Genomic DNA, 22877 nt, shown 5'->3' with positions numbered 1-22877 from the left:
GAACTTTTCCAGACATTGGAAGCCCCCATCTGCACCTCGTCAATCCAGTTCCCATTTCAGATGCTCCACTCCCCACAAATGGATAAACATCCCTTCTCTTAAATTAATCCTATTTTTAAGCTAAAAATAGAAGAGTATTGATTCTCAGTTTGTAGTGGCAAAAACAAATGCACAATAAATATATGCCCTCTAGAGGCATTACCCTAGAGAGGCATTTTATATATGAGACATTGATTGAATCTGCATAATTGATTGTGAATTGCAGTTTAACAGCCTTTTTGGGTCATACTTATTCTGAATGCTGATAATGATTCGAAAATGATTGTAGTTTTGATAAGCACACACCCACACATGTCCCCCGCCCCCCCCATACATAATGTGCTCATTTGTGTGTGCAAACACACATGTAATAGTTTCTACAGCACTCTGAAGCATTCAGTTGTTGCTTGTGGTTGGGTGTAATCAGAATTTCCTTCAACACTCCATGGATTGTTGTATCTTTTTATGTCTGCACTTTTTGAACACTTGAATTACAGCTAGATTGGCAGTGTCAGTATTTAAGCCAATCATTAGACAGGAACTGTGGGCAACAGTATCAAATCTGTCTTAAAAGAGTTAGCTAAAGAATTTAAGGTGTGAAAGAAGAAAAAGTAGAGTTTAAATGATGAGCCAATCTAAAAAAACCAAAATGCTATCTTTAGCAAATTCTTTTGAAAGGCTTGCAAATGTTAAGTTGGTAAATTTTTACTTACCACTTATGCTTTAAGCCTTTAAAGTGAAGTACATATTTCAAATAGCAGGACTGCAGAAAAATATCATAGTTTGAATATTTAAGCAGTAAAATGGCTATTGACTATTTTTTTTTTTTAAAAACCTATCTTCAAGCAGAACAGGCTTCATAAAATTTCAGATGAATCTAGATAATTCCTAGATTTATTTAATTTAAATTATTTATTGTTAATTTAAAAATTGGGACAATAACCCTGCATTATTTTTCATTACCAATATATGGGAAGTCCTAAATAAAGAGAAATATTTTCTGATTAGAACAAAAATGGCAAAAACAATAATTGTTCAGAGTGAAAAGCTAAAGATTGCATGAAACAAAGAATTAGCTGAATAAAATAAGGCTATGTAGGTATGTCATGGTTAACACGAGACTGTTTTTATACTTTTTCTCACCCTTTGTGTCTTATTTTTTATTTGATATGTGATAACATATTATATGATCTTCCATAACTTTTGTCATTAAAAATTTTGTTTCTATGATCCAACTTTTTTTTTTCTTTTTGGTGTGTGTTGATACAGTTCTTTTCACTGCTATGTGTTATCCCATTGTGAAAATACTATGATTTATTGATCTGTTTTTTGGATAAGTGGATTATAATTACTTTTTGCAATCATGAACATTGTTGCTAGAAAAATACCACGTCTCTGTGCGCAAATATAGGCGTTGCTCTAGGTCAGTGCTTCCCAATTCTCTTCTGAGGGTTCACAGAAATGCTAGTGTTTGTATAACCCCCCAAAAGGCAAGGCCTCTTTAGACCAGCAGCTCATCATAGGAAGGCTTTGCCCAGGAGGACATACACATCAATGTAATCCATGGAACATGGCATAAAGAAGTTCAAATATGCAAGCCTATGACAAATTGTTTTTTTTTTTTTAAGTATATGCTTGTGTTTATGCTCCCACTAGCAGCAAGTTGGAGCTGTTCTGGGCCCACATTGCCACATTGTCTGGACCATCTGCTCTTGTCAGACATACTAAATCTTGCTGGTCTACTGTCTGTAAAATAGTATCTAATTGTAGTGTTAATTTACACTTGAAGCATCATTTTGTAGTTCTGTACCGCAAACTCTCTGGTCTAGCCTTGTGTCATTTTTTTCTAGCGTGTTTTCTCACGGATTTAAAGGGAGTTTTTGTTTCTCCTTATTTTTTTGTTGTGTTTTCCCCAGTTTGTAATACTAATTGTGAACTGTTTTGGGAGTACTTTCTCCATGTTGTGCTATTTCTCAACAAATGACATATTCAAACAGGGTTTAACATCCAAAATATATAAAGGACTTATACAACTCAATATCATAAAAATCAACAGTTCAGTTAAAAAATGGGCAGTGGACCTGAAAAGACATCTTTTCCTAAGGGATACATATGTCTTTACTTTATATGTCTTTTGGCCGCCTCAGTTCTTAATTTTAATGTAGTTGCATGTATGATTCTTTCCTAATATACATTTATTTTTGTTAATTAGGGATACTGGTGAGGCTCTTCGTTTCTTGTTTAAACCTTTTCTCCCTCAAGATATTATTTTTATAATTTCTGGGAAGTTTTCCTTCTCCATTTCCATATTCTCTTGTCTTTAAATTTTTTTTTTTTCTTGATCTTCTCACACCTCCAAGAGAATACTACGTATAAACAGTGGGCATATTGTTAGAGAGTCTAGGTTTCTCATTTCGTTTCATTTGTTTTTTCTGTATTGAATCCAAGTGAGCTGTCAGCACGTTACTAACCCGAAGTGGGATTTTTCCTTTGACAGATGATTGCGATGCCCCTTTGGTGTCTGCCTTGTCTCAGGCATCATTCAGCAGTTCATCTGAGCTTTCTAGCAGCCATGGTCCTGGATTTGCAAGACTAAACCGAAGAGATGGTAAGTCTGCTTTTTTCTGCTCTGATTGGTTCATGATGAATCTCATTAATTTCCCAGTCTCTTTTAGTAAAATCATTGCAAGTGATATATTGTAAAAGGAAGTAAATTTCTACATAAGGAAATGGCAGACACTCGTGGGAGGTACGTGATATTTAGGATTGGGTCTGGAATGGCAAAGGGATGAATCCTGTTTCAAAATCCTGTATCATTGTTTTAGCACCCAAAGAATCAAATTCCCTCAATCTTGTGGTTTTTTTTTAATGTCTTATAAAATAAACTTTCCTTTAAAATTTATTTTATATTTAAAAATTGAAATATAGTTCATGTACTATACTATTCTAGTTTCAGGCATACCCCATATTGGTTTGATATTTAAATACACTGTAAGTCATCCCCGTGTTAAGTCTAGTAACTGTACAAAGACGTTACAGTGTTATTGACCATATTCCTTAGGTTGTATATTATATCCCATGACTTAAATTATTTTATAATTGGAAGTTTGTTTCCCCTAATTCCCTTCATCAATTTTACTCATCCTCTAAATCCCCCTTCTCTGTCAACCACCCCTTTGTTCTCTGTATCTACGAGTCTGATTTCATTTTGTTTGTTTTTTAAATTTCAGATATAAGTGTGATTACAGTTTTGTCTCTCTTTGACTTACTTCACTTAGTGTAATACTCTCTAGATCTATGTGGTCACAAATCTCAAGATTTCATTTTTAATGAAGAACAAATATTCCCTTGTATGTGTAGATACTACGTCTTCTTCATCCATTTGTCTACAAAGGACACTTATATTGCTTCCATATCTTGGCTATTGCAAAAAATGCTGCAATGAACATAGGAGGGTATATATCTTTGTGAATCAGTGTTTTTATTTTCTTCAGGTAAATACCTAGAAGTGAAATTGCTGGACTTTATGGTCATTCTATTTTTAATCTTTGGATGAACCTCCGTACTGTTTTCCGTAGCAACTGCACTAATCATTTGTCCCTCCAACAGTGCACCAGGGTTCCTTTTGCTCTACATCCTCACCGACACTTGTTTTTTCTTGTCTTTTGGATGACAGCCATTCTGACAGGTGTGAGGTATATCTCACTGTGGTTTTGATTTGCGTGTCCCTGATGCTGAGTGATGTTGCTCATGTTTTCAAGTGACTGTTGGACATCTATATGTATCCCTTGGAAAAGATGTCTTTTCAGGTCCATTGCCCATTTTTTAATTGAACTGTTTTTTTTTATGATATTGAGCTGTATGAGTCCTTTATAAATTTCAGATGTTAAACCCTGTTTGAAGATGTCATTTGCAAATATCTTCTCCCATTTAGTAGACTGCCTCTTTATTTTGTTGATGGTTTTCTTCACTGTAGATTTTTAGTTCGATTACGTCTCATTTGTTTTTATTTTATTTTTTATTTTTATGTTTTTGTCTTTTAAGGGAGGCACGTGCAGCGTGTGGAAGTTCCCAGGCTAGCAGTTTAATTGGAGCTGCAGCTGACAGCCTATACCACAGCCACAGCAACGCAGGATCTGATCCGTGTCTGCTACCTATACCTCATTTCACAGCAACCCTTGATCCTTAACCCACTGAATAGGGCCAGGGATTGAATCTGCATCCCCATGGGTTCATTACCCATCCCTCAGATGGGTTCATTACCGATGATCACAATGGGAACTCCTCATTTGTTTATTTATTCTTGCCTGAGAAGATAGATCCAAAAATACATTGCTAAGATCAATGTCAAACATACTGCTCATGTTTTCTTCTAGAAGCTTTATGGTTTCAGGTCTTACATTTAAGTCTGTATCCATTTTGAGTTTATTTTTGCATATGGTATGAGAAGAAGTCCATTTTGATTATTTTGCATGTAGTGATCAGTTTTTCTAGCACCATTTATTGAATAAACTGTGTTTTCCCCCTTGTACATTCTTGTCTCCTTTTTTATAGGTTAATTGATCATGTAAGTGTGGCTTTATTTTTGGGCTCTCTATTCTATTCCAGATCTCCGTGTCTGTTTTTGTGACAGTACCAAACTCTTTGAATTAGCTTCATAGTATAGTTTGAAACTGGGGAATGTGATACCTCCTGCTTTATTCTTCTTTCTCAGGATTGCTTTGGCTATTTGGGGTCTTTTGAGATTCTATTCAAATTTTAGGATTATTTGCTCTAGTTCTGGGGAAAATGCCTTTGGTATTTTGATAGGGTTTGCACTGAATCTAGATTGCCTTAGGTAGTTTGGACATTTTAACAGTATTAACTTTTCTAACCCATGAGCATAGTATCCTTCCTTTTGTATCTGTCATTTTCAGTTTCTTTCATCAACGTCTTATAGTTTTCAGAGTACAGGTCTTTCAACTCCTTGGTTAGATTTATTCCTAGCGGTTTTATTCTTTTTGATGTAATTGTAGAAGGGATTTTCATAATTTCCCTTTCTGATAGGTCATTATTAGTGTATAGAAAAGCAACCAATTTCTGTTTATTAATTTTGTATCCTACAACTTTACCAAATTCATCTATTAGCTCTAATAGATTTTTGGTGGACTGTTTAGGATTTTCTGTATAGGGTATCATGTCATCTGCAAACAGTGAGTTTTACCTCTTCCTTTTGAATTCGGATTCTTGTTATTTTTCCTTATCTAACTCTTGTGGCTAGGACTTCCAAAACTATACTGAATAAAAGTGGGTGAGAGTGGGCATCCTTGATGCCTGATTTTCTAATCTCAGGAAATTCAGTTTTTTATTGTTGGGTATGATGTCAGCTTTGTCATCATGTCATTGTCATGGCTATGATGTCATTTATAGCCTTTTTTATGTTGAGGTATGTTCCCTCTATACTCAATGTGTAAAAGTTTTTTTTTTATTATAAATGGATATTGAATTTTGTTAAGAGCTTTTTCTGTGTCTACTGAGATGATATGATTTTTATTCCTCATTTTGTTAATGTGGTTTATCACATTGATCGATTTGCAGATTTTGAGCCATCTTTGCATCCCTGGGATAAATCCCACTTGGTCATGATATGTGATCCTTTTTAATGAATTGTTGAATGCTTCCTGCTAATATATTGTGATTTTTACATCCATCTTATCTGATGCTATTAGCCTGCAATTTCGTGTGTGTGTGTGTGGGTGGTATCCTGGTTTTGGTATCAGGGTAATAATATTAGCTTTTTGGAGTGAGTTTGAAAACATTCCTTCCTATTCAGTTTATTGGGGAATGGTTTGAAAAGGATAGGTGTTAACTCTTCTTAGGCTACACCCGTAGCAGGCAGAAATTCCTAGGCCAAGGATTGAACCTGCACCAACCACAGCAGCAACCAGCAACCTGAGCCGCTGCAGTGACAATACCAGATACTTAACCTGCTGAGCCACATGGGAACTTTTGTTGGGGGTTTTTTGATTATTGATTCAATTTCATCACCAGTAATTGGTCTGTTTAGATTTTCTATTTCTTCTTGGTGCATTCTTAAAGATGGTGTGTTTCTAGAAATTAATCCATTTTTTCTAGTTTATCCTCTTGGTGTATAATGGTTTGTGGTAATCTCTTATGATCCTTTGTATTTTTGTGGTGTTGGTTGTAACTTTTCCTCTTTCATTTCTGATTTTATTTATTTGGATCCTCTTTCTTTTTTTCTTAATGAGTCTGGCAAGAGGTTTATAAATTTCGTTTATCTTTTCAAAAAAACAAGTTTTTTGTTTCATAGATGTTTTCTTTTTGTTTCTTTCTTTTTGCTCTCTATTGTAAATTTTTGTTCTGCTCTTTATTATTTACTTCTGCTGACTTTGGGCTTTGGTTTTTCTGCTTTATTTATGTGTGAGTTTAGATTTTTTATTTGATATTTTTTCTTGCATCCTGAGGATTGCTATAGATTTTGGAATATTGTATTTCCATTTTTGTTTGTCTCAAGGTATTTTTTGATTTCCTCTTTGATTTCTTTTATGAGCCGTTGGTTATTTGGTAGATATTATTTCAATTCTGTGTCTATGTTTTTTTCTAGTTTTTTTTTTCCTTTTAGTTAATTTCTAGTCCCATACTGATATGATCAGTAAAGACGACTGATATCATTTCCATTTTTCATAAATTTACTGAGACCTTTTTTTGTGGCCTAACTTGTGAGCTATCAGGGAGAATGTTCTATGTGCACTTGAAAATTATGTGTATTCTGCTACTTTTGGATGAAATGTTCTCTATATATCTATTAATCCATCTGGTCCAATATGTCATTTAAGGTCAATGTTTTCCTACTGATTTTTTAAAGATTTTTATTTTTTCTATTATAGTTGATTTAAAGTGTTCAATTTCTACTGTCCAGCAAAGTGACCCAGTCATACATACACACACAGACACACACACACACAGACACACACACACACACATATATATGTATTCTTTGTCTCCCATTATCCACCATCATGCTCCATCACAAGTGACTAGATATATAGTTCCCCGTGCTCTACAGCAGGATCTCACTGCTTATCCTCTCCAAATGCCATAGTTTGCATCTATTAACCCCAAACTCCCAGTCCAACCCATTCCCTCTCCCTCCCTCTTGGCAACAACAAGTCTGTTCTCCAAGTCCATGAATTTCTTTTCTGTGGAAAGGTTAATTTGTGCTGTATTTTACATTCCATGTATAAATAATATCACATGGTATTTGTGTTTTCTCTTTCTGACTTACTTCACTTAGTATGAGAATCTCTAGTTCCATCCATGTTGCTTCAAATGGCATTATTTTGTTCTTTTTAATGGTTGAGTAGTATTCTATTGTGTCTGTATATCACATCTTCTTAATCCATTCATCTGTTGATGGACATTTAGGTTATTTCCATGTCTTGACTATTGTGAATAGCACTGCAGTGAACATACAGGTGCGTGTATATTTTCAATGAGTTTTGCCTGGATATATGCCCGGGAGTGGGATTGCTGGTTCATTTGGTAGTTCTGTATTTAGTTTTCTGAGGTACCTTCATATTGTTTTCCGTAGTGGTTGTACCAGTTGACATTCCTACCAACAGGGAGGGTAGGAGGGTTCCCTTTTCTCCACACCCTCTCCAGCATTTATTATTTGTTGACTTGTTAATGATGGCCATTCTGACTGGTGTGAGGTGGTACTTCATGGTAGTTTTGATTTACATTTCTCTAATAATTAGTGATATTGAGGATTTTTTCATGTGCCTGTTGACCATCTGTATATCTTCTTTGGGGAAATATCTATTTAGGTCTTCTGCCCATTTTTCAACTGAGTTGTTGGTTTTTTTTTGTTTGTTTGTTTTTTGCTGTTGAGTTGTATAAGTTGTTTGTATATTTTAGAGATTAAACCCTTGTCAGTTGCATTGTTTGAAACTATTTTCTCCCATTCTGTATGTTGTCTTTTTTTTTATGGTTTTCAACTTGGTTTATTTTTGCTTTTATTTCTGTTGCCTTGGGAGACTGACCTAAGAAAACATTTGTATGGATGATGTCAGAGAATATTTTGCCTATGTTCTCTTCTCGGAGTTTATGGTGTCTTGTCTTATGTTTAAATCTTTAAGCCATTTTGAGTTTATTTTTGTGCATGGTGTGAGGGTGGGTTCCAGTTTCATTGATTTACGTGCAGCTGTCCAGTTTTCTCAGCACCACTTGCTAAAAAGACTTTTTCCCATTTTATATTCTTGTGTCCTTTGTTGAAGATTAATTGACCGTAGGTGTCTGGGTTTATTTCTGGGTTCTCTCTTCTGTTCCATTAGCTTGTACATCTGTTTTGGTACCAGTACCACACTGTCTTGATTACCATAACTTTGTAATATTGCTTGAGGTCTGGGAGAGTTATGCCTCCTGCTTGGTTTTTGTTCCTCAGGATTGCTTTGGCAATTTTGGGTCTTTTATGGTTCCATATAAATTTTTGGATTGTTTGTTCTAGTTCTGTGAAAAATGTCATGGGTAATTTGATAGGGATTGCATTGACTCTGTATAGAGTAGTATGGCTGTTTTTACAATATTAATTCTTCCAATCCAAGAGCATGGAATATCTTTCCATTTTTTTGAATCCTTTTTAATTTCCTTGATTAATGTATTATAGTTCTCAGCTTTTAAGTCTTTTACTTCCTTGCTCAGGTTTATTCCTAGGTATTCAATTTTTGGGGGTGCAATTTTAAATGGTACTGTGCTTTTATATTCCTTTTCTAATATTTCATTGTTAGTATACAGAAATGCAACCAGTTTCTGAATGTTAGTCTTGTATCCTACTTTGCTGAATTTTTTGATCAGTTCAAGCAGTTTTTGTGTGGAGTCTTTAGTTTTCTATTTATAGCATCATGTCATCTGCACAGAATGACAATTTTACCTTTTCTTTTCAATTTGGATATCTTTTATTTCTTTTGTTTGTCTGATTGCTGTGGCTAGGACTTCCAATACTACGTTGAAGGAAAGCGGTGGGAAAGGGCATCCTTGTCTTATTCCAGGTTGTAGCAGGAAGGCTTTCAGCGCTAGCTTTTCTCCATTGAGTATTATATTTGCTGTGGGTTTGTCATAAACACCTTTTATTATGTTAAGGTATGTTCCCTCTATGCCCTCTTCGGTAATTGTAAGAGTTTTTTATCGTGAATGGATGTTGGACTTTGTCAGATGCTTTTTCTACATCTGTTGAGATGATTACATGGTTTTTGACTTTTCTTTTTTTAATGTGGTGTATGATGTTGATTGATTTGCATATGTTGAACCATTTTTATGAACTTGGAATGACTCCCACTTGGTCGTGGTATATGATCTTTTTTATATGTTGTTGGATTCAGTTGGCTAAAATTTTGTTGAGGATTTTTGCATCTATATTCATCAAAGATATTAGCCTATAATTTTCTTTTTTGGTAGTATCTTTGGTTTTGATATTAGGGTGATGGTTGCTTCAAAGAATGTCTTTGGGAGTGTTCCTTCTTCTTCAACCTTTTGGAAGAGCTTAGTAAGGATGGGTATACGTTCTTCTTTGTATGTTTGGTATAATTTGCCTGTGAAGCCATATAATTTGCCTGTGAAGCCATCTGGTTCTGGACTTTTATTTGTAGGCAATGATTTTACACATATTTTTGTTGGATTGATCCTTTTACCATTATGTAATGTCCTTTGTCTCATTACAGTCTTTGTTTTAAAGTCTATTATGTCTGATATAATCACTGCTAACTTAGTTTTCTGTTTATTTTCACCTCCTCACTTTTAGTCTATGACTGTCTTTAGATTTGAAAGGAGTCTTTTGTAGGCAGCATATATTATATGGGTCTTTTAAAAAAATTCATTCAACAATTGTATGTCTTTTGACTGGACTATTTAGTCCATTTACATTTAAATTAATTATTTATAGGAATGTACTTATTGCCATTTTGTTAATTATTTTCTGGTTATGTTTGTAGTTCTTTGTTCTTTTCTTGTTCTCTTTCCTTATGATTTGGTGATTATCTTTAATCTTATATTTGGATTACTTTCTCTTTTGGTGTGTATTATAGGTTTTTAGTTTTTTGGTACTCTGAGGTTCATATATAATGATTTATTATATATAGCTCTCTTTTAATTTGATTATCTCTTAAGCTTGAGCACGTTCTAACAGCCCTACATTTTTACTCCCCCACCACATTTTATGTTTTCGATATCATATTTTATTTTGTGTATTCCTGAACTACTTATTATAGATATAGATGATTGTACTAGTTTTGTCTTTTAACTTTCCTCCTAGCTATTTAAGTGGTTGATTCACTACCCTTACTATATGCTTACCTTTACCAGTGAATTTTTTTTTCTTTTATAATTTTCTTATTTCTAGCTGTGGCCCTTTCTTTTCTCCTGAGAGAAGTCCCTTTAATATTTCTTGTAAGGTCATTTTAGTGGGCTGACCTCTTTTCGCTTTTGCTTGTCTGTAAAACTCTACCTGTCCTTCAAGTCTGAATGATAACCTTATATTCTTGGTTGTACATTTTTTTTCCCTTTCATTTTCTGAATATATCACTCTCTCTCTTCTGGCCTGCCACATTTCTGCTGAAAAGTCAGCCGATAGTCTTACAGGACTTCCCTTCTACATAGTTGCTTTTCTCTTGCTGCTTTTAGGATTCTCATTTTAATTGTTAATTTCCCCATTTTCATTATAATGTGTCTTGGTGAGAACCTCTGGGTTCCTGTTATTTGGGACTCTGCTCTACCTGGAATGTCTATTTCCTTCCTCAGTTTAGGAAAGTTTTTGGCTCTTATTTTTTCAAAAAATTCTCTGTTATATTCTCTCTCTCTTCTTCCTCTAGGGCCCTTGTAATGCGAATGTTTTTATGCTTGCTGTTGTCTCAGAGGTCCCTTAATTATCTTTGTTTAAAAAAGGTATTTTTCTTCCCGTTCAGATTGGTTGATTTCCACTACTCTCTCTTCCAGATCACTGATCCGTTCTTCTGTATCATCTAATTTACTATCGATTCCCTCTAGTATATTTTTTATTTCAGTTACTTTATTCTTTAGCTCCGTTTTTTAAAAAAATTTTGTGGCTCTTTTTTGGTGTTCTTACTCTGTTCATCCATTCTCCCAAAATTGATGCACATCTTTATGATCATTATCTTGAATGTTTTTGTGTGCTATTTAGGGCTGCACTCATGGCATATGGAAGTTCCCAGGCTGAGGGTTGAATAGGAGCCATAGCTGCTGGCCACAGCCACAGCCACAGCAACACCAGATCTGAGCCATGTTTGTGACCTACACCGCAGGTCATGGCAATGCCAGATTTTAAACCACTGAGCAAGGCCAGAGATTGAACCTGCATCCTCATGGATACTAGTTGGGTTTGTTACTGCTGAGCCACAATGGGAACTCCATTATCTTGAATTCTTTATTGGTTAGATTACTTATCTTTGCTTCATTTCTTTTTCTAAGGATTTTGTCTTGTTCTTTCATTTGGAATAGATTTCTCTCTCCTCATTTTGCCTAATTCTCTGCAATTATTCTTTTATGCTACATGAGTGTGTTACATCTCTTGATCTTGTAGAAGGGGCTTCCATAGGAGATGTCCTGTGGGGCCAATGGCACTCTCCCCTCTAGTATCAGAGCTAGATACTCCAGGGGTGTCCCCTGGGTGGGCTGCAGGCACCCTTCTGTAGTAGCAGGGCCCACTGCTCTGGGTGAGTTGACAGGTAGGGCTGGCCCCAGACCTGGCTACTGCTGTGGCCCCTGTGGTGGGTGTTGTCGGCTCATGATAGGCTAGAGGGAGGATTCCAGAATGGCATTTGACAGGGATGGTGACAGCTCAGTCAAAGACAATTCCAAAAGTGGCTGTGGCCAGTGTCTCAGTGTCCAAGGGAGTTTCAACTCTCTCCTGCCTCTCTCAGAGGCTCTCCAAGGGCATTAGGTAGGTCTGACTCAGGTGCCTTTCAAACTACTGCCTCTGCCCTAGGACTTGGAGTATGTGAGATTTTGTACACACCCTTTAAGAGTGGACTGTCTGTTTTCTGTTGTTCTCAAGCTCTTGCAAACATATGCTCTGCTGGTTTTCAAAGCTTGACCTTCTGGACCTCATCTTCCCTGTGCAGGGCCCCCAGTCTGGACCCAATGTGGGACTTGGACACCTTGTCCTTTGGGAGAACCTGTTTGGCTGTGATTTCCCTCCCGTTTGTGGTCACTGATCCTGGGCCGTGGGTCCTGACTAGACTTCATCTTTCTCCCTTCTACCTAACTGTGACTTTTTCTTTATATCTTTAGTTGTGGAAAATATTTTTGCTTGTCCTGAGGTCCTTCTCATAGATCGTTGCTCTGTGAGTCCTTGTAACTGTGGTGTTTGTATGGAAGGAAGTGAGGTCAGGGCCTTCCTACTCTCCCATCTTGATCCTAAAATACGCTTTTCTACAATGCTATCCAGTCGTTGTGTATAAAGTAGTCATGAAAATTTAATTGGCCCTCTATTTCAAGATAAGGGAGCTTGCAAGAAGTGATTTTAACAGTTGGTAGTTATTTAAAAATACTTATCCCTCGGTTTATTTAATTCTCAATGTGGATGTCATGATTTTCTCTCCTATCGAGGAATGGAAAGTTCATACGCTTTCATGCTCCTTTAGGGAGCATGGTGTTGACTCTCTGTTTGGTAGGTTGTGTTTGATTGCTCGAGTATGTTTAAAGGAAAGTGCAGATAATTCAAGGGCAACTTGCTGAGGAAATAAGAGAATTTCAAAACTCTGTGCACTTGAAGACAGAGTATTGTTGTTATCCCTTTCTATAATATGCTACAGCAAAACCCATCTGCTTTTGCATCCTATGGAAAGAGGATTGGTGATACGAACAAAGAAAACATTTTTAACAGCCATAAAAAAAGGACACCGATGTCATACATTATTAAAACCATCACTCATTCTTTTATCATTCCCTTCTCACACGCCATATGTCAACCTCTTCTTCTAATTTTACTCACTGATCTTATCCTTGGTGCTGTTGTTTAATGTTTGAGTACACTGAGCTTTGGACATAACAGGTAAAGCGTGTGCGCGCGCGTGTGTGTGTGTGCGTGTGTGTGCATGTGCATGTGTTTTGCCCTTGGGCACATGTTGTAATATCTAACCCTGAAGCATGAGTTTAAGTTTATTTAAAATTTTCATCTGATATTATTTGATACCGTTATCTACATGTATTTCTTTTTTTAATTGGGTATAATTGCCATAACTTTGTGAGTTTCTTTGTGTGAGAGTATCACTGGAAAGTAGTAATTGAGATCCTTGTATCAAATGGGGAATTTTGAGGGCTTTGAATATATTTGTGTAGATAATGCTTGTCTGTTGCTTTTATTTGTCTTATAGTGAAAGCTATCGTCATATTGCACTATCTCTTCCTAGTTTCAGTTCTGAATCCCTTACCACAGGCAAGTGGGCTTTCCTAGGCCCTTTTGGGGTCAAGTCCAGATCCTGCACCAGGGGTCCTCCCCATAGGAAAGCCGTCATCACAACACTGATCTTAGAAGGAAGTTTCTATCCTGTAGTTCTCTGTAAAGGAGAGCAGAATTCATGGAGTTCTCCTGTACAGCTTTGTCACCGACACAGCTTGAGTCACTGCTGTGGTACAGGTTCAGTACCTGGCCTGGAAACTTTTGCATGCCATGAATGTAGCCAAAAAAAAAAAAAAAAAAAAGCAGAATTTAACATTTACCACCATTCCAATTGAGTAATAAGAGCTTTCATAGGATTTGGCCCATGAAAAGAGATACAAAATTTAATGTAACTATTTATCTTTATTTTATTTGTTGAAGTTCAATAAATCACAGACTATCTACATGAAAGTTATTAATTGGATCAAATCGTATTTTTCACTAATTTATATACTCATCAAGAGTCTCCATCAGTAGGATTCATTTTCATTCTTAATTCATTTCTTTGGCTCTTAGCGAAACACAGTATTAAACTTCATGAATCTCATTTGCATGTTAATGAAACAGAGAAACAAAACAGGATCATTTTAATTATCTTTTGCTGGTTGTCAACCTACTTGATTACATTTTTTTTCTTTTTTCTTTGTTTTTTCTTTTTTTTTCCTATTAATTACATGAAGTGTTCACAAAGGAATGTCAGATTTTGAGTGATTTACTAGAAGCTATATATATTGTACTAGTATAGCAACATTCCTTGTGGTATTTAAATCACAAGGAAGGGTGGTCAGTTAAGTCCCCAGGTCATGTATAAACTCAATCATGAATTAGAGATCCTAGTATCCTGGAAACATAGATAAGGTGACCTCTTTGCTGTGGAATCTGGAAAACTTAGAACCAAGAACAGACAAGTAAGAAATGAGGAATTAAATTCAACAACCACTGCTTTCCATCTATGATATAACATGCCTCAGGTAACACTGTGATAATGACTAGGCACTGTACTGGGGAAAGAAGATCAGGAAAAAGACGAGTGTTAATGTAATTATTCTATTTCTACCAGTCGGGGAGAAGAAAAATTTACTTTTTTGGTATAGTAAATACATTTTGCCACTTAATTCCACTGTGGGTTGAAATGTGTCGTCTAAAAGGATGTGTTCATGTCTTAACCCTAATACCTATGAATGTGGCCTTATTTAGACCTAAAGTCTGTGCAGATGTGATCATGTCACAATAAGGCCATGTTGGATTCAGGTGGGCTCCAAATAAGGCTGATAAGGAAAATGAGATTAGGAGACAGAGGGACAGAGAAGAGACAGAGCCAGGAAGGCCAGGTGAAGACAGAAGCAGGAATTCAAGTAAAGTAGCTACCATCCATGGACCTTCAAGTTTTGCTGGCAACTACCAGAAGCTGGGAAGAAACAAGGAAGGATTCTTATCCAGATCTTTTAGAGAATGTGCGACTGGTGACTCTTTGATTTTAGACTTTTGGGCTTCAGCATAGTGAGGGAATATGTTTCTGTTATTTTAAGCTACCTAATGTGGGATACTTTGTTACAGCCAATAGGAAACTGAAACAGATTTTGGTATTAAAAGTGTAGTGCTACTGAAACAAATAGTTTAAAATATGGGAGTGGCTTTGGAATTGGGTAATGGCAGAAGCTGGAAGAATTTTCCTGTACATGATAGAAAATTCTAGATTGCCTTGAAGTGACTGTTGGTGAAAAGGTGCAGGATAAGGTGCCTCCGGAAAGGTCTCTGAAAGAGAAGATGGTCTTTTTTTTTTTTTTAGTTCAAGGGGGTTTTATTTTCCTATTTCATGTTATAGACTTTTTCCTTAATTGTTATTTCCCCAACACATTTTTTTCCCTACTGTACAGCATGGTGACTCAGTTACACATCTATGTATACATTATTTTTTCTCACATTATCAGGCTCCATCATAAGTGACCCTACATAGTTCCCAGTGCTACACAGCAAGATCTCATTGTTAATCCATTCCAAAAGCAATAGTTTGCATCCGTTAACCCCAAGCTCCCAATCCATCCCACTCCCTTCCCCTCACCCCAGGCAACCGCAAGTCTATTCTGCAAATCCATGATTTTCTTTGCTGTGGAAAGGTTCCTTTGTGCCATATATTAGATTCCAGATATAAGTGATATCATATGGCATTTGTCTTTCTCTTCCTGACTTACTTCATTCAGTATGAGAGTCTCCAGTTCCATCCTTGTTGCAAATGGCATTATGTCATTCTTTTTTTGTGGCTTATATACCACATCTTCCTAATCCAGTCATCTGTCGATGGACATTTGGGTTATTTCCATATCTTGGCTATTGTGAATAGTGCTGCAATAATGAACATGCGGGTGCATGTGTCTTTTTCAAGGAAAGCTTTGTCTGGATATATGCCCAGGAGTGGGATTGCTGGGTCATATGGTAGTTCTATGTATAGATTTCTAAGGTACCTCCATGTTGTTCTCCATAATGGTTGTACCAGCTTACATTTCTATGAACAGTGCAGGAGGGTTCCCTTTTCTCCACACCCCCTCCAGCATGTGTTATTTGTGGACTTATTAATGATGGCCATTCTGAGTGGTGTGAGGTGGTATCTTGTGGTAGTTTTGATTTGCATTTCTCCAATAATCGGGGATGCTGAGCATTTTTTCATGTGTTTGTTGGCCATCTGTATATCTTCCTTGGAGAAATGTCTATTCAGGTCTTTTGCCCATGTTTCAATTGGGATGTTGGTTATTTTGCTGTTGAGTTGTATGACTTGTTCGTATATTTTAGAGATTCAGCCCTTGTCAGCTGCATCATTTGAAAGTATTTTCTCCCATTCTGTAAGTTGCCTTTTTGTTTTCTTTTTGGTTTCCTTTGCTGTGCAAAAGCTTGTCAGTTTGATTAGGTGCAATTGGTTTATCCAATTTTTTAATTGATGTAAATAGTTAGGAATTTAAACCTTTGCCACATTCGCATTTTACAAATACGTTCTTCCTAACTTCTGTTCCTTTCCTTTGTTATTCATGATAAAAACTCTTACTCTTAGTGAGTAGAGGGAACAAAACATACTAAAATCCATTTATGACAAACCCACAGCAAATGTAATACTCAATGGAGAAAAGCTGAAAGCCTTCCCACTAAAATATGGAACAAGACAGGGATACCCACTTTCACCACTGCTATTCAACATAGTATTGGAAGTCCTAGCCACAGCAATCAGACAAACAAAAGAAATAAAAGACATCCAAATAGGAAGAGAAGAGATAAAACTGTCACTGTATGCAGATGACATGATACTATACATAGAAAACCCCAAAGACTCAACTCACGAACTACTTGAACTGATCAACAAATTCAGCAAAGTAGCAGGATATAAGATTAACATTCAGAAATCAGTCACATTTCTGTGTACTAACAATGAAACTTTAGAAAAGAAATACAAAAACACAATACCTTTTAAAATTGCACCCCAAAAAATCAAATACGTGAGAATACACCTGACCAAGGAGGCAAAGGACCTATATGCTAAGAAATATAAAACATTAATCAAGGAATTTAAAAATGTAAAGAAATGGAAAGATATTCCATGCTCTTGGATTGGAAAAATTAATATTGTAAAAATGGCCATACTACCCAAAGCAATCCCTAATATTGTAAAAATGGCCATATTACCCAAAGCAATCCCTATCAAATTACCCAAGACATTTTCCCCAGAACTAGAGCAGACAATCCAAAAGTTTATATGGAATCACAAAAGACCCAAAATTGCCAAAGCAATCCTGAGAAACAAAAACAAAGCAGGAGGCATAACTCTCCCAGACCTCAAGCAATATTATAGAGCCGCAGTCATCAAGACAGTGTGGTACTGGTACCAAAACAAACATACAGACCAATGAAACAGAATAGAGAATGCAGAAATAAACCCAGATACCTATGGTCAATTCATCTTTGACAAAGGAGGCAAGAACATAAAATGTGAAAAAGACAGTCTATTCAGCAAGAATTTCTGGGAAACCTGGACAGCTACATGCAGATCAATGAAACTAGAACACACCCTCACACCATGCACCAAAATAAACTCAAAATGGCTGAAACACCTAAATATAAGAAGACGCCATCGAACTCCTGGAAAAGAACATGGGCAAACATTCTCTGACATCATCCTTACAAATGTTTAGGTCAGTATCCCAAAGCAGCAGAAATAAAAGCAAAAATAGACTTTTTTTATATATAATGATTTTTATTTTTTTCCATTATAGCTAGTTTATGGTGTTCTGTCAATTTTCTCCTGAACACTATGGAGGTACCTTTGAAAACTATACATAGAACTACCATATGACCCAGCAATCCCACTCTTGGGCATTGCAGCACTATTCACAATAGCCAAGACATGGAAACAACCCAAATGTCCAAGGACAGATGATTGGATTAGGAAGACGTTGTATATATACACAATGGAATACTACTTAGTCATAAAAAAGAATGTAATAATGCCATTTGCAGCAGCATGGATGGAACTAGAGATTCTCATACTGAGTGAGGCAAGTCATAAGGAAAAAGAAGATAGTCATATTATGAGACACTAGAGGGAAAGCAATCCTGGTTTTAAAGTAGTGAGAGTGTTGGTGATTTGTATTTTGGTGTTGGGTAGAAAGTAGAATTTGTAGGTGGTGAACTTGATATTTACCTCAAAATGTTTCCAAGCAACATATGGAAGATGGGCCCTGGTTTCTCCCTGAAGCTTTATCATAAAACACAAGAGCAAAGGGATAAATGGAAGAAGGAGCTGTTTGGCAAAAAAAGGAAACAGAATTTGATGAATTGGAAAATTTTCAGCCTATCCATAGTACAAAAAATGCTCCAGAGAGAACATCAAGGATATGGCTGGGCAAATTTTGCTGAAGAGAGGAGAAGTGTGACTCATGGATCCAGTCAGTCATCTCAGCTGAACCCTGGGATATGGATGGGGTTATCTAGAAAGATCTGCAGAGGGCATGCTTCTGTCAATTGCACAGGAGTTTTTGAGAATTTTATTCTAGCAGAAATGCTGCTCGCCTAACCTGAAAAAGATGGAAGCTAAGGCCAGCAAGGTCTCCATGGGTCCAGATTCTGGGGCCACTGGGGCCTCTGCAGGCCCAGAGGGTAGAACATCAAGCCACAGAGGATTCTTTCTGGGCTGTGAAACCTAATGGAATTTACCCTGCTGTGTTTCAGACTTACTTTGGACCCATAGCCCCTTTATTCCTTCCAATTTCTCCCTTTTGGAGCAGGAATGTCTATCCTAGGACTGTCTCATTCGTGTGTTTTGAAAGCAGATAATTTGTTTTCTAGTTTTATAGGTCCATGGATGGAGGGGAATATTTCCTCAGATCATGCACAGAATCTCACCTGTATCTAATTTGGGTGGTTGAGAAGATAAGATTTTTGACTACTTGTGGGTTGACTGTATTTGGATGAGATTTTGAACTTAGTGTTGATGCTAGAATGGGCTAAAACTTTGGGGAATATTGGGATGGGGCGAGTGTATTTTGCAGGTTGGTAAGACATGAATTTTGAGAGAGTAGAGGGTAGACTTCTGTGAGTTGAGTTGTATCTCCCTAAATGATATATTTGAGACCCCCAACACAGTACCTGAGACAGTGATCTTGTTTAGATCTAGGGTCTTTGTGGACATAATCAAGATAAAGTCACAACAGACTAAAGTGAGTCCTAAGAGGGGAAAGAGATGCATGGAGACATAGAGCCAGAGGAGCCAGAGGAAGTCCATGCGGAGATGAAGCAGAACTTGGAACAATGCAGCAACAAACCAAGTATTGCCAGCAAACCCCAGGGGAAGGATTCTTCTCTAAAGCCTACAGAGGGAGAATGGCCCTGGCAGCACCTCGCTTTTGGACCTGTAACCTCCAAAACTGTGAGGGAGTAAATTCTGTTCTTTCAGGCTGTGCAGTTAGTGATACTTCGTGATAGCAGCCCTGGGAAGCTAGTGCAAGGGCCGTCCAGTCAGTGACTTCTCTTTGGTATTCCTTTTGCACTGGGAAGATGCATCTCAATTTGAACCTGATATTTCATAGCTCAGAGATGTGTGATCCAAATTTAACTGGACACCATGCACACAGGCAAAAACCAGTCGCTGCTAATACTGGCTCTGTAGTGGAATTAAACTTTTCTGCCCTCGTGTGATAGTCCCATTGTTGAGGTTTCAGTGTAGTTTGAATTATCATCGGCACCTTAAGTTTTTGCTGTTATTAGTATAGGGATCAAACAGGTTCTGATGTGCCATTTGATGGTCCATGTGTGTTCTTAGGACAGACTGGAAAGAAGCAGGTATGTAGAGCTGTTCCCAAAGTTGCAGTATAGGCCAAATGAGTGTTTTTTTATTTTCATGTACTTGAGAAACCTTGGAAATGGGTTACTGCAAATGATAGGATTATATAAAGCATTAAATACAGTGATTATATGCAGCAAAAATGAAACATTTGCAAGTATGAATGTAAACTTGTATATGTGCCTATTATGTAGCAGGTTGCTTCCATAAGTAACAAATACTGTTTCCTCTCATGAATTCCATAAGATCAAAAAAAGTGCTAAAAATAGAATATTTGGGGAGTTCCCGCTGTGGCACAGTGGAAATGAATCTAGCTACTATTCATGAGGATGCGGGTTCAATCACTGGCCTGGCTCAGTGGGTCGGGGATCCAGCATTGCCATGAGCTGTGGTGTAGATTGCAAACATGGCTCAGATCTGGCATTGCCGTGAGCTGTGGTGCAGGCTAATAGTTGTAGCTCCGATTCAACCCCTAGGCTGGAACCTTCATATGCCTCCATATGCTTCTCTAAAAAAGTAGAATATTTGTATTTTCCCATTGTCTATTTTATTTACCCACAGCTAAGTATTTCTACCCTGCATTCTTGTAAAGCAATGCTTTCCTCATGCCTATAGAGTTTGCTGTTAAAATCAAGCATCTGTCTGGAGAGATATTAGAATATTTAGTTAATATTTAGACCTCTAAATATTTAGAATATTTAGACCTCTCATTCCTGGACGTACGTCTAGCGAGAAGAGTTAAAACATTCTATGCAGAATTATTTGGCGACTCTTACAGCCCTAAATCATTGTGGTTGTTTGCATACAGCGATTATGCTTAAATTAAAATCCCAAAGGTAAATCCCTAAGGTGCCTGGTGTACATCAGTGCTTAAGAGGACAGATGAGGTATGTGTTTCCTGCTGTTACGCATACTGCATAAAATCATTTATAATTATCCCATTTTAAAATAATAACATTAAGGAATTCCCTGGCAGCTCAGTGGGTTTAGGATCCTGCATTGTCACTGCTGTGGCTCAGGTCACTGCTATAGTGTGGCTTTGATCTCTGGCCCAGGAACTTCTGCATGTCGCAGGCCTGGCCAAAAAAATTAAAAAATAAAAATAAAATGATAACATTAATATGTTCAATAACCAATGCTGTACAGCAGAAATCAATAGAACATTGTAAAATCAACTAGAATAATAATAATAAAAAAAAGCCCATACCTGCTTTATGAGGAAGAGAATAAGAGATAAATTTTGTCTTGAACTGAAACACCTCAAGCCTCAGGAAAGGAGAGCCTCATTGGCAAAGGGGGTGTGGGTCTCCACCGTGCCCGATGGCCCCTAGGGCCAGAAGTGGGGTGGGTGAGGCTCGCAGACTGCGGAATATGTGGAATTTATTGCCCTGGGGATGACCCGTTCTTATAGAGTTTGTTGGAGAAAAAAAGATGCCGGCAACTTATCTGCCTCTGTATCGGCTGCTTCCCCAACACACCCGGGATGTGATGTGCCTGCGTAAGCCCTCAACACCCAGGTAATTACCTGCATTACAAGGATCCCACACCCATGGGCTGAGTCAGGCTGTAAGTACACGCTTCACATGAGCTCTGCCCGATTTTTCTGTCTTGCTCTAATTCATCTCCACGATTCGGAGACGTACATTTCCTAACGCGGGGATGAGGCGCTCAGACCTGACAAAATCCTTGCGTGAACAAAGCCCTGAGGGATGCCCCTGCAGCTACAGGATGCCAGCCTCCTCAGCACACGTGAACCTCGGCTCACCTCGGCTTCTCCCCCTTCTACTCCCCCCAGAGGATCGTGACGTTTTAGGGGAAGAGTGAGCACTTGCTGTTAAGACGTATGCGGGATTGAGGCACCATTCTTGGGTTGAAGATGCTACGGCTTCTTATTCCTTTCGAGACGAAGAGATATTTAACCTGCATGCTTTTATCTCTCGTTTTCTACTGGAAGACAAGGGTGAATACTGAAATGGTCTTGGCTTTATGGAAAAGGATCAAAGCACTGCAGTGTGGCCACAAGAAATACAAGAGCACAGTCCCAAGAGCATGTTAAACAGTTTCCCAGTGTGTGCTGCCAATTAACCCCGCTTTAGCAAACCTCCCAGGACCAAATATATACATTCGTTTTTATGCATAGGTAATCTCAGCAAATTCAGGCTCCCGCTTAACTCTGGTAGAAGAGTTGATTTAATCATGATTAATTATAGAGCAAAGCAGGGTCCAAGAATTGTATTTCTTTTTTTTAGGGCTGCACCTGTGGCATTTGGAGGTTCCCAGGCTACGGATCAAATCGGAGCTGTAGCTGCTGGCCTGTACCCCTTTACCACAGCCACAGCCACGCAGAATCTGAGCCCTTGTCTGCAGCCTACACCACAGCTCACAGCAACCCGGATCCTTAATGCCCTGAGCAAGGCCAGGGATGGAACCTGCGTCCTCATGGATGCTAGTCAGATTTGTTAACCCCTGAGCCATGACAGGAACTGCAAAGCATTATATTTCATATATTCATTACCAGCTTGAAGTAAAAATAAAATGTTTTCTCTCTTAATCAAAGTCTGTGTACTAGGATTATCTGGTGGTTTTACTTACAATATGTTTACCTTTTTAGCGATTTGAAATGGCTTTATGAAGTGAAAAAAAAAAAAAAACAAACCAATGTGTATTTTGATAAAGGTTTGGAAAATGCAGTTCCAGATCAGTTTAAGAGTCAGTGCTGTGTCCTGCATGCTTGGAGATTATATGTTGTGTCCTGGCCTTGAGAAGGTGAAATAAAGGGGAGTGAAGACTTGAGTCTTTTTATTAAAGCCTAGAGGAGTTTGCTGTCACTTCTGGGATAATATAGAATCGCTTTGATTCTTCTGTCCATTCATTTGATTTGACACCAGAGATGACGGTCCACCTGACCGCTTGGTGCTTTGGATGCAGCTCTTCCTTCTGGTTCCCCTTCCCAAGGACACGTCCCACCCTCTTCGGATCTCTCACCAGTGTCTTGGCACGCCCTCAATCTTACCCTCCATCTTCCTCATCTTGCTTTCTTCTGCACTAAATCAGTCTGACGGTGCA

At 37.6% G+C, this 22877-nt stretch overlaps 1 protein-coding gene across 3 annotated transcripts in view; it reads left to right on the top strand.

Annotated features, from left to right (window-relative positions):
- CNTNAP4 (contactin associated protein like 4) overlaps positions 1-22877 on the top strand; it is a 273095-nt gene that overhangs the window by 33519 nt on the left and 216699 nt on the right. For 2 of the 3 annotated variants that reach the window (XM_021097085.1, XM_021097086.1), the window contains exon 2: positions 2537-2647. In XM_021097085.1, the coding sequence (XP_020952744.1) occupies positions 2537-2647 (111 nt within the window). Of the gene's footprint in view, positions 1-2536; positions 2648-22877 lie in introns of those variants that run through there. The other variant, XM_021097087.1, reaches the window with a different exon arrangement.

The sequence above is a fragment of the Sus scrofa genome, chromosome 6 (assembly GCF_000003025.6).
Source record: "Sus scrofa isolate TJ Tabasco breed Duroc chromosome 6, Sscrofa11.1, whole genome shotgun sequence".
Classification (NCBI taxonomy): domain Eukaryota; kingdom Metazoa; phylum Chordata; class Mammalia; order Artiodactyla; family Suidae; genus Sus; species Sus scrofa.
Note: the sequence above shows the minus strand (reverse complement) of the source record. Positions and strands in the feature narration are given on the sequence as shown.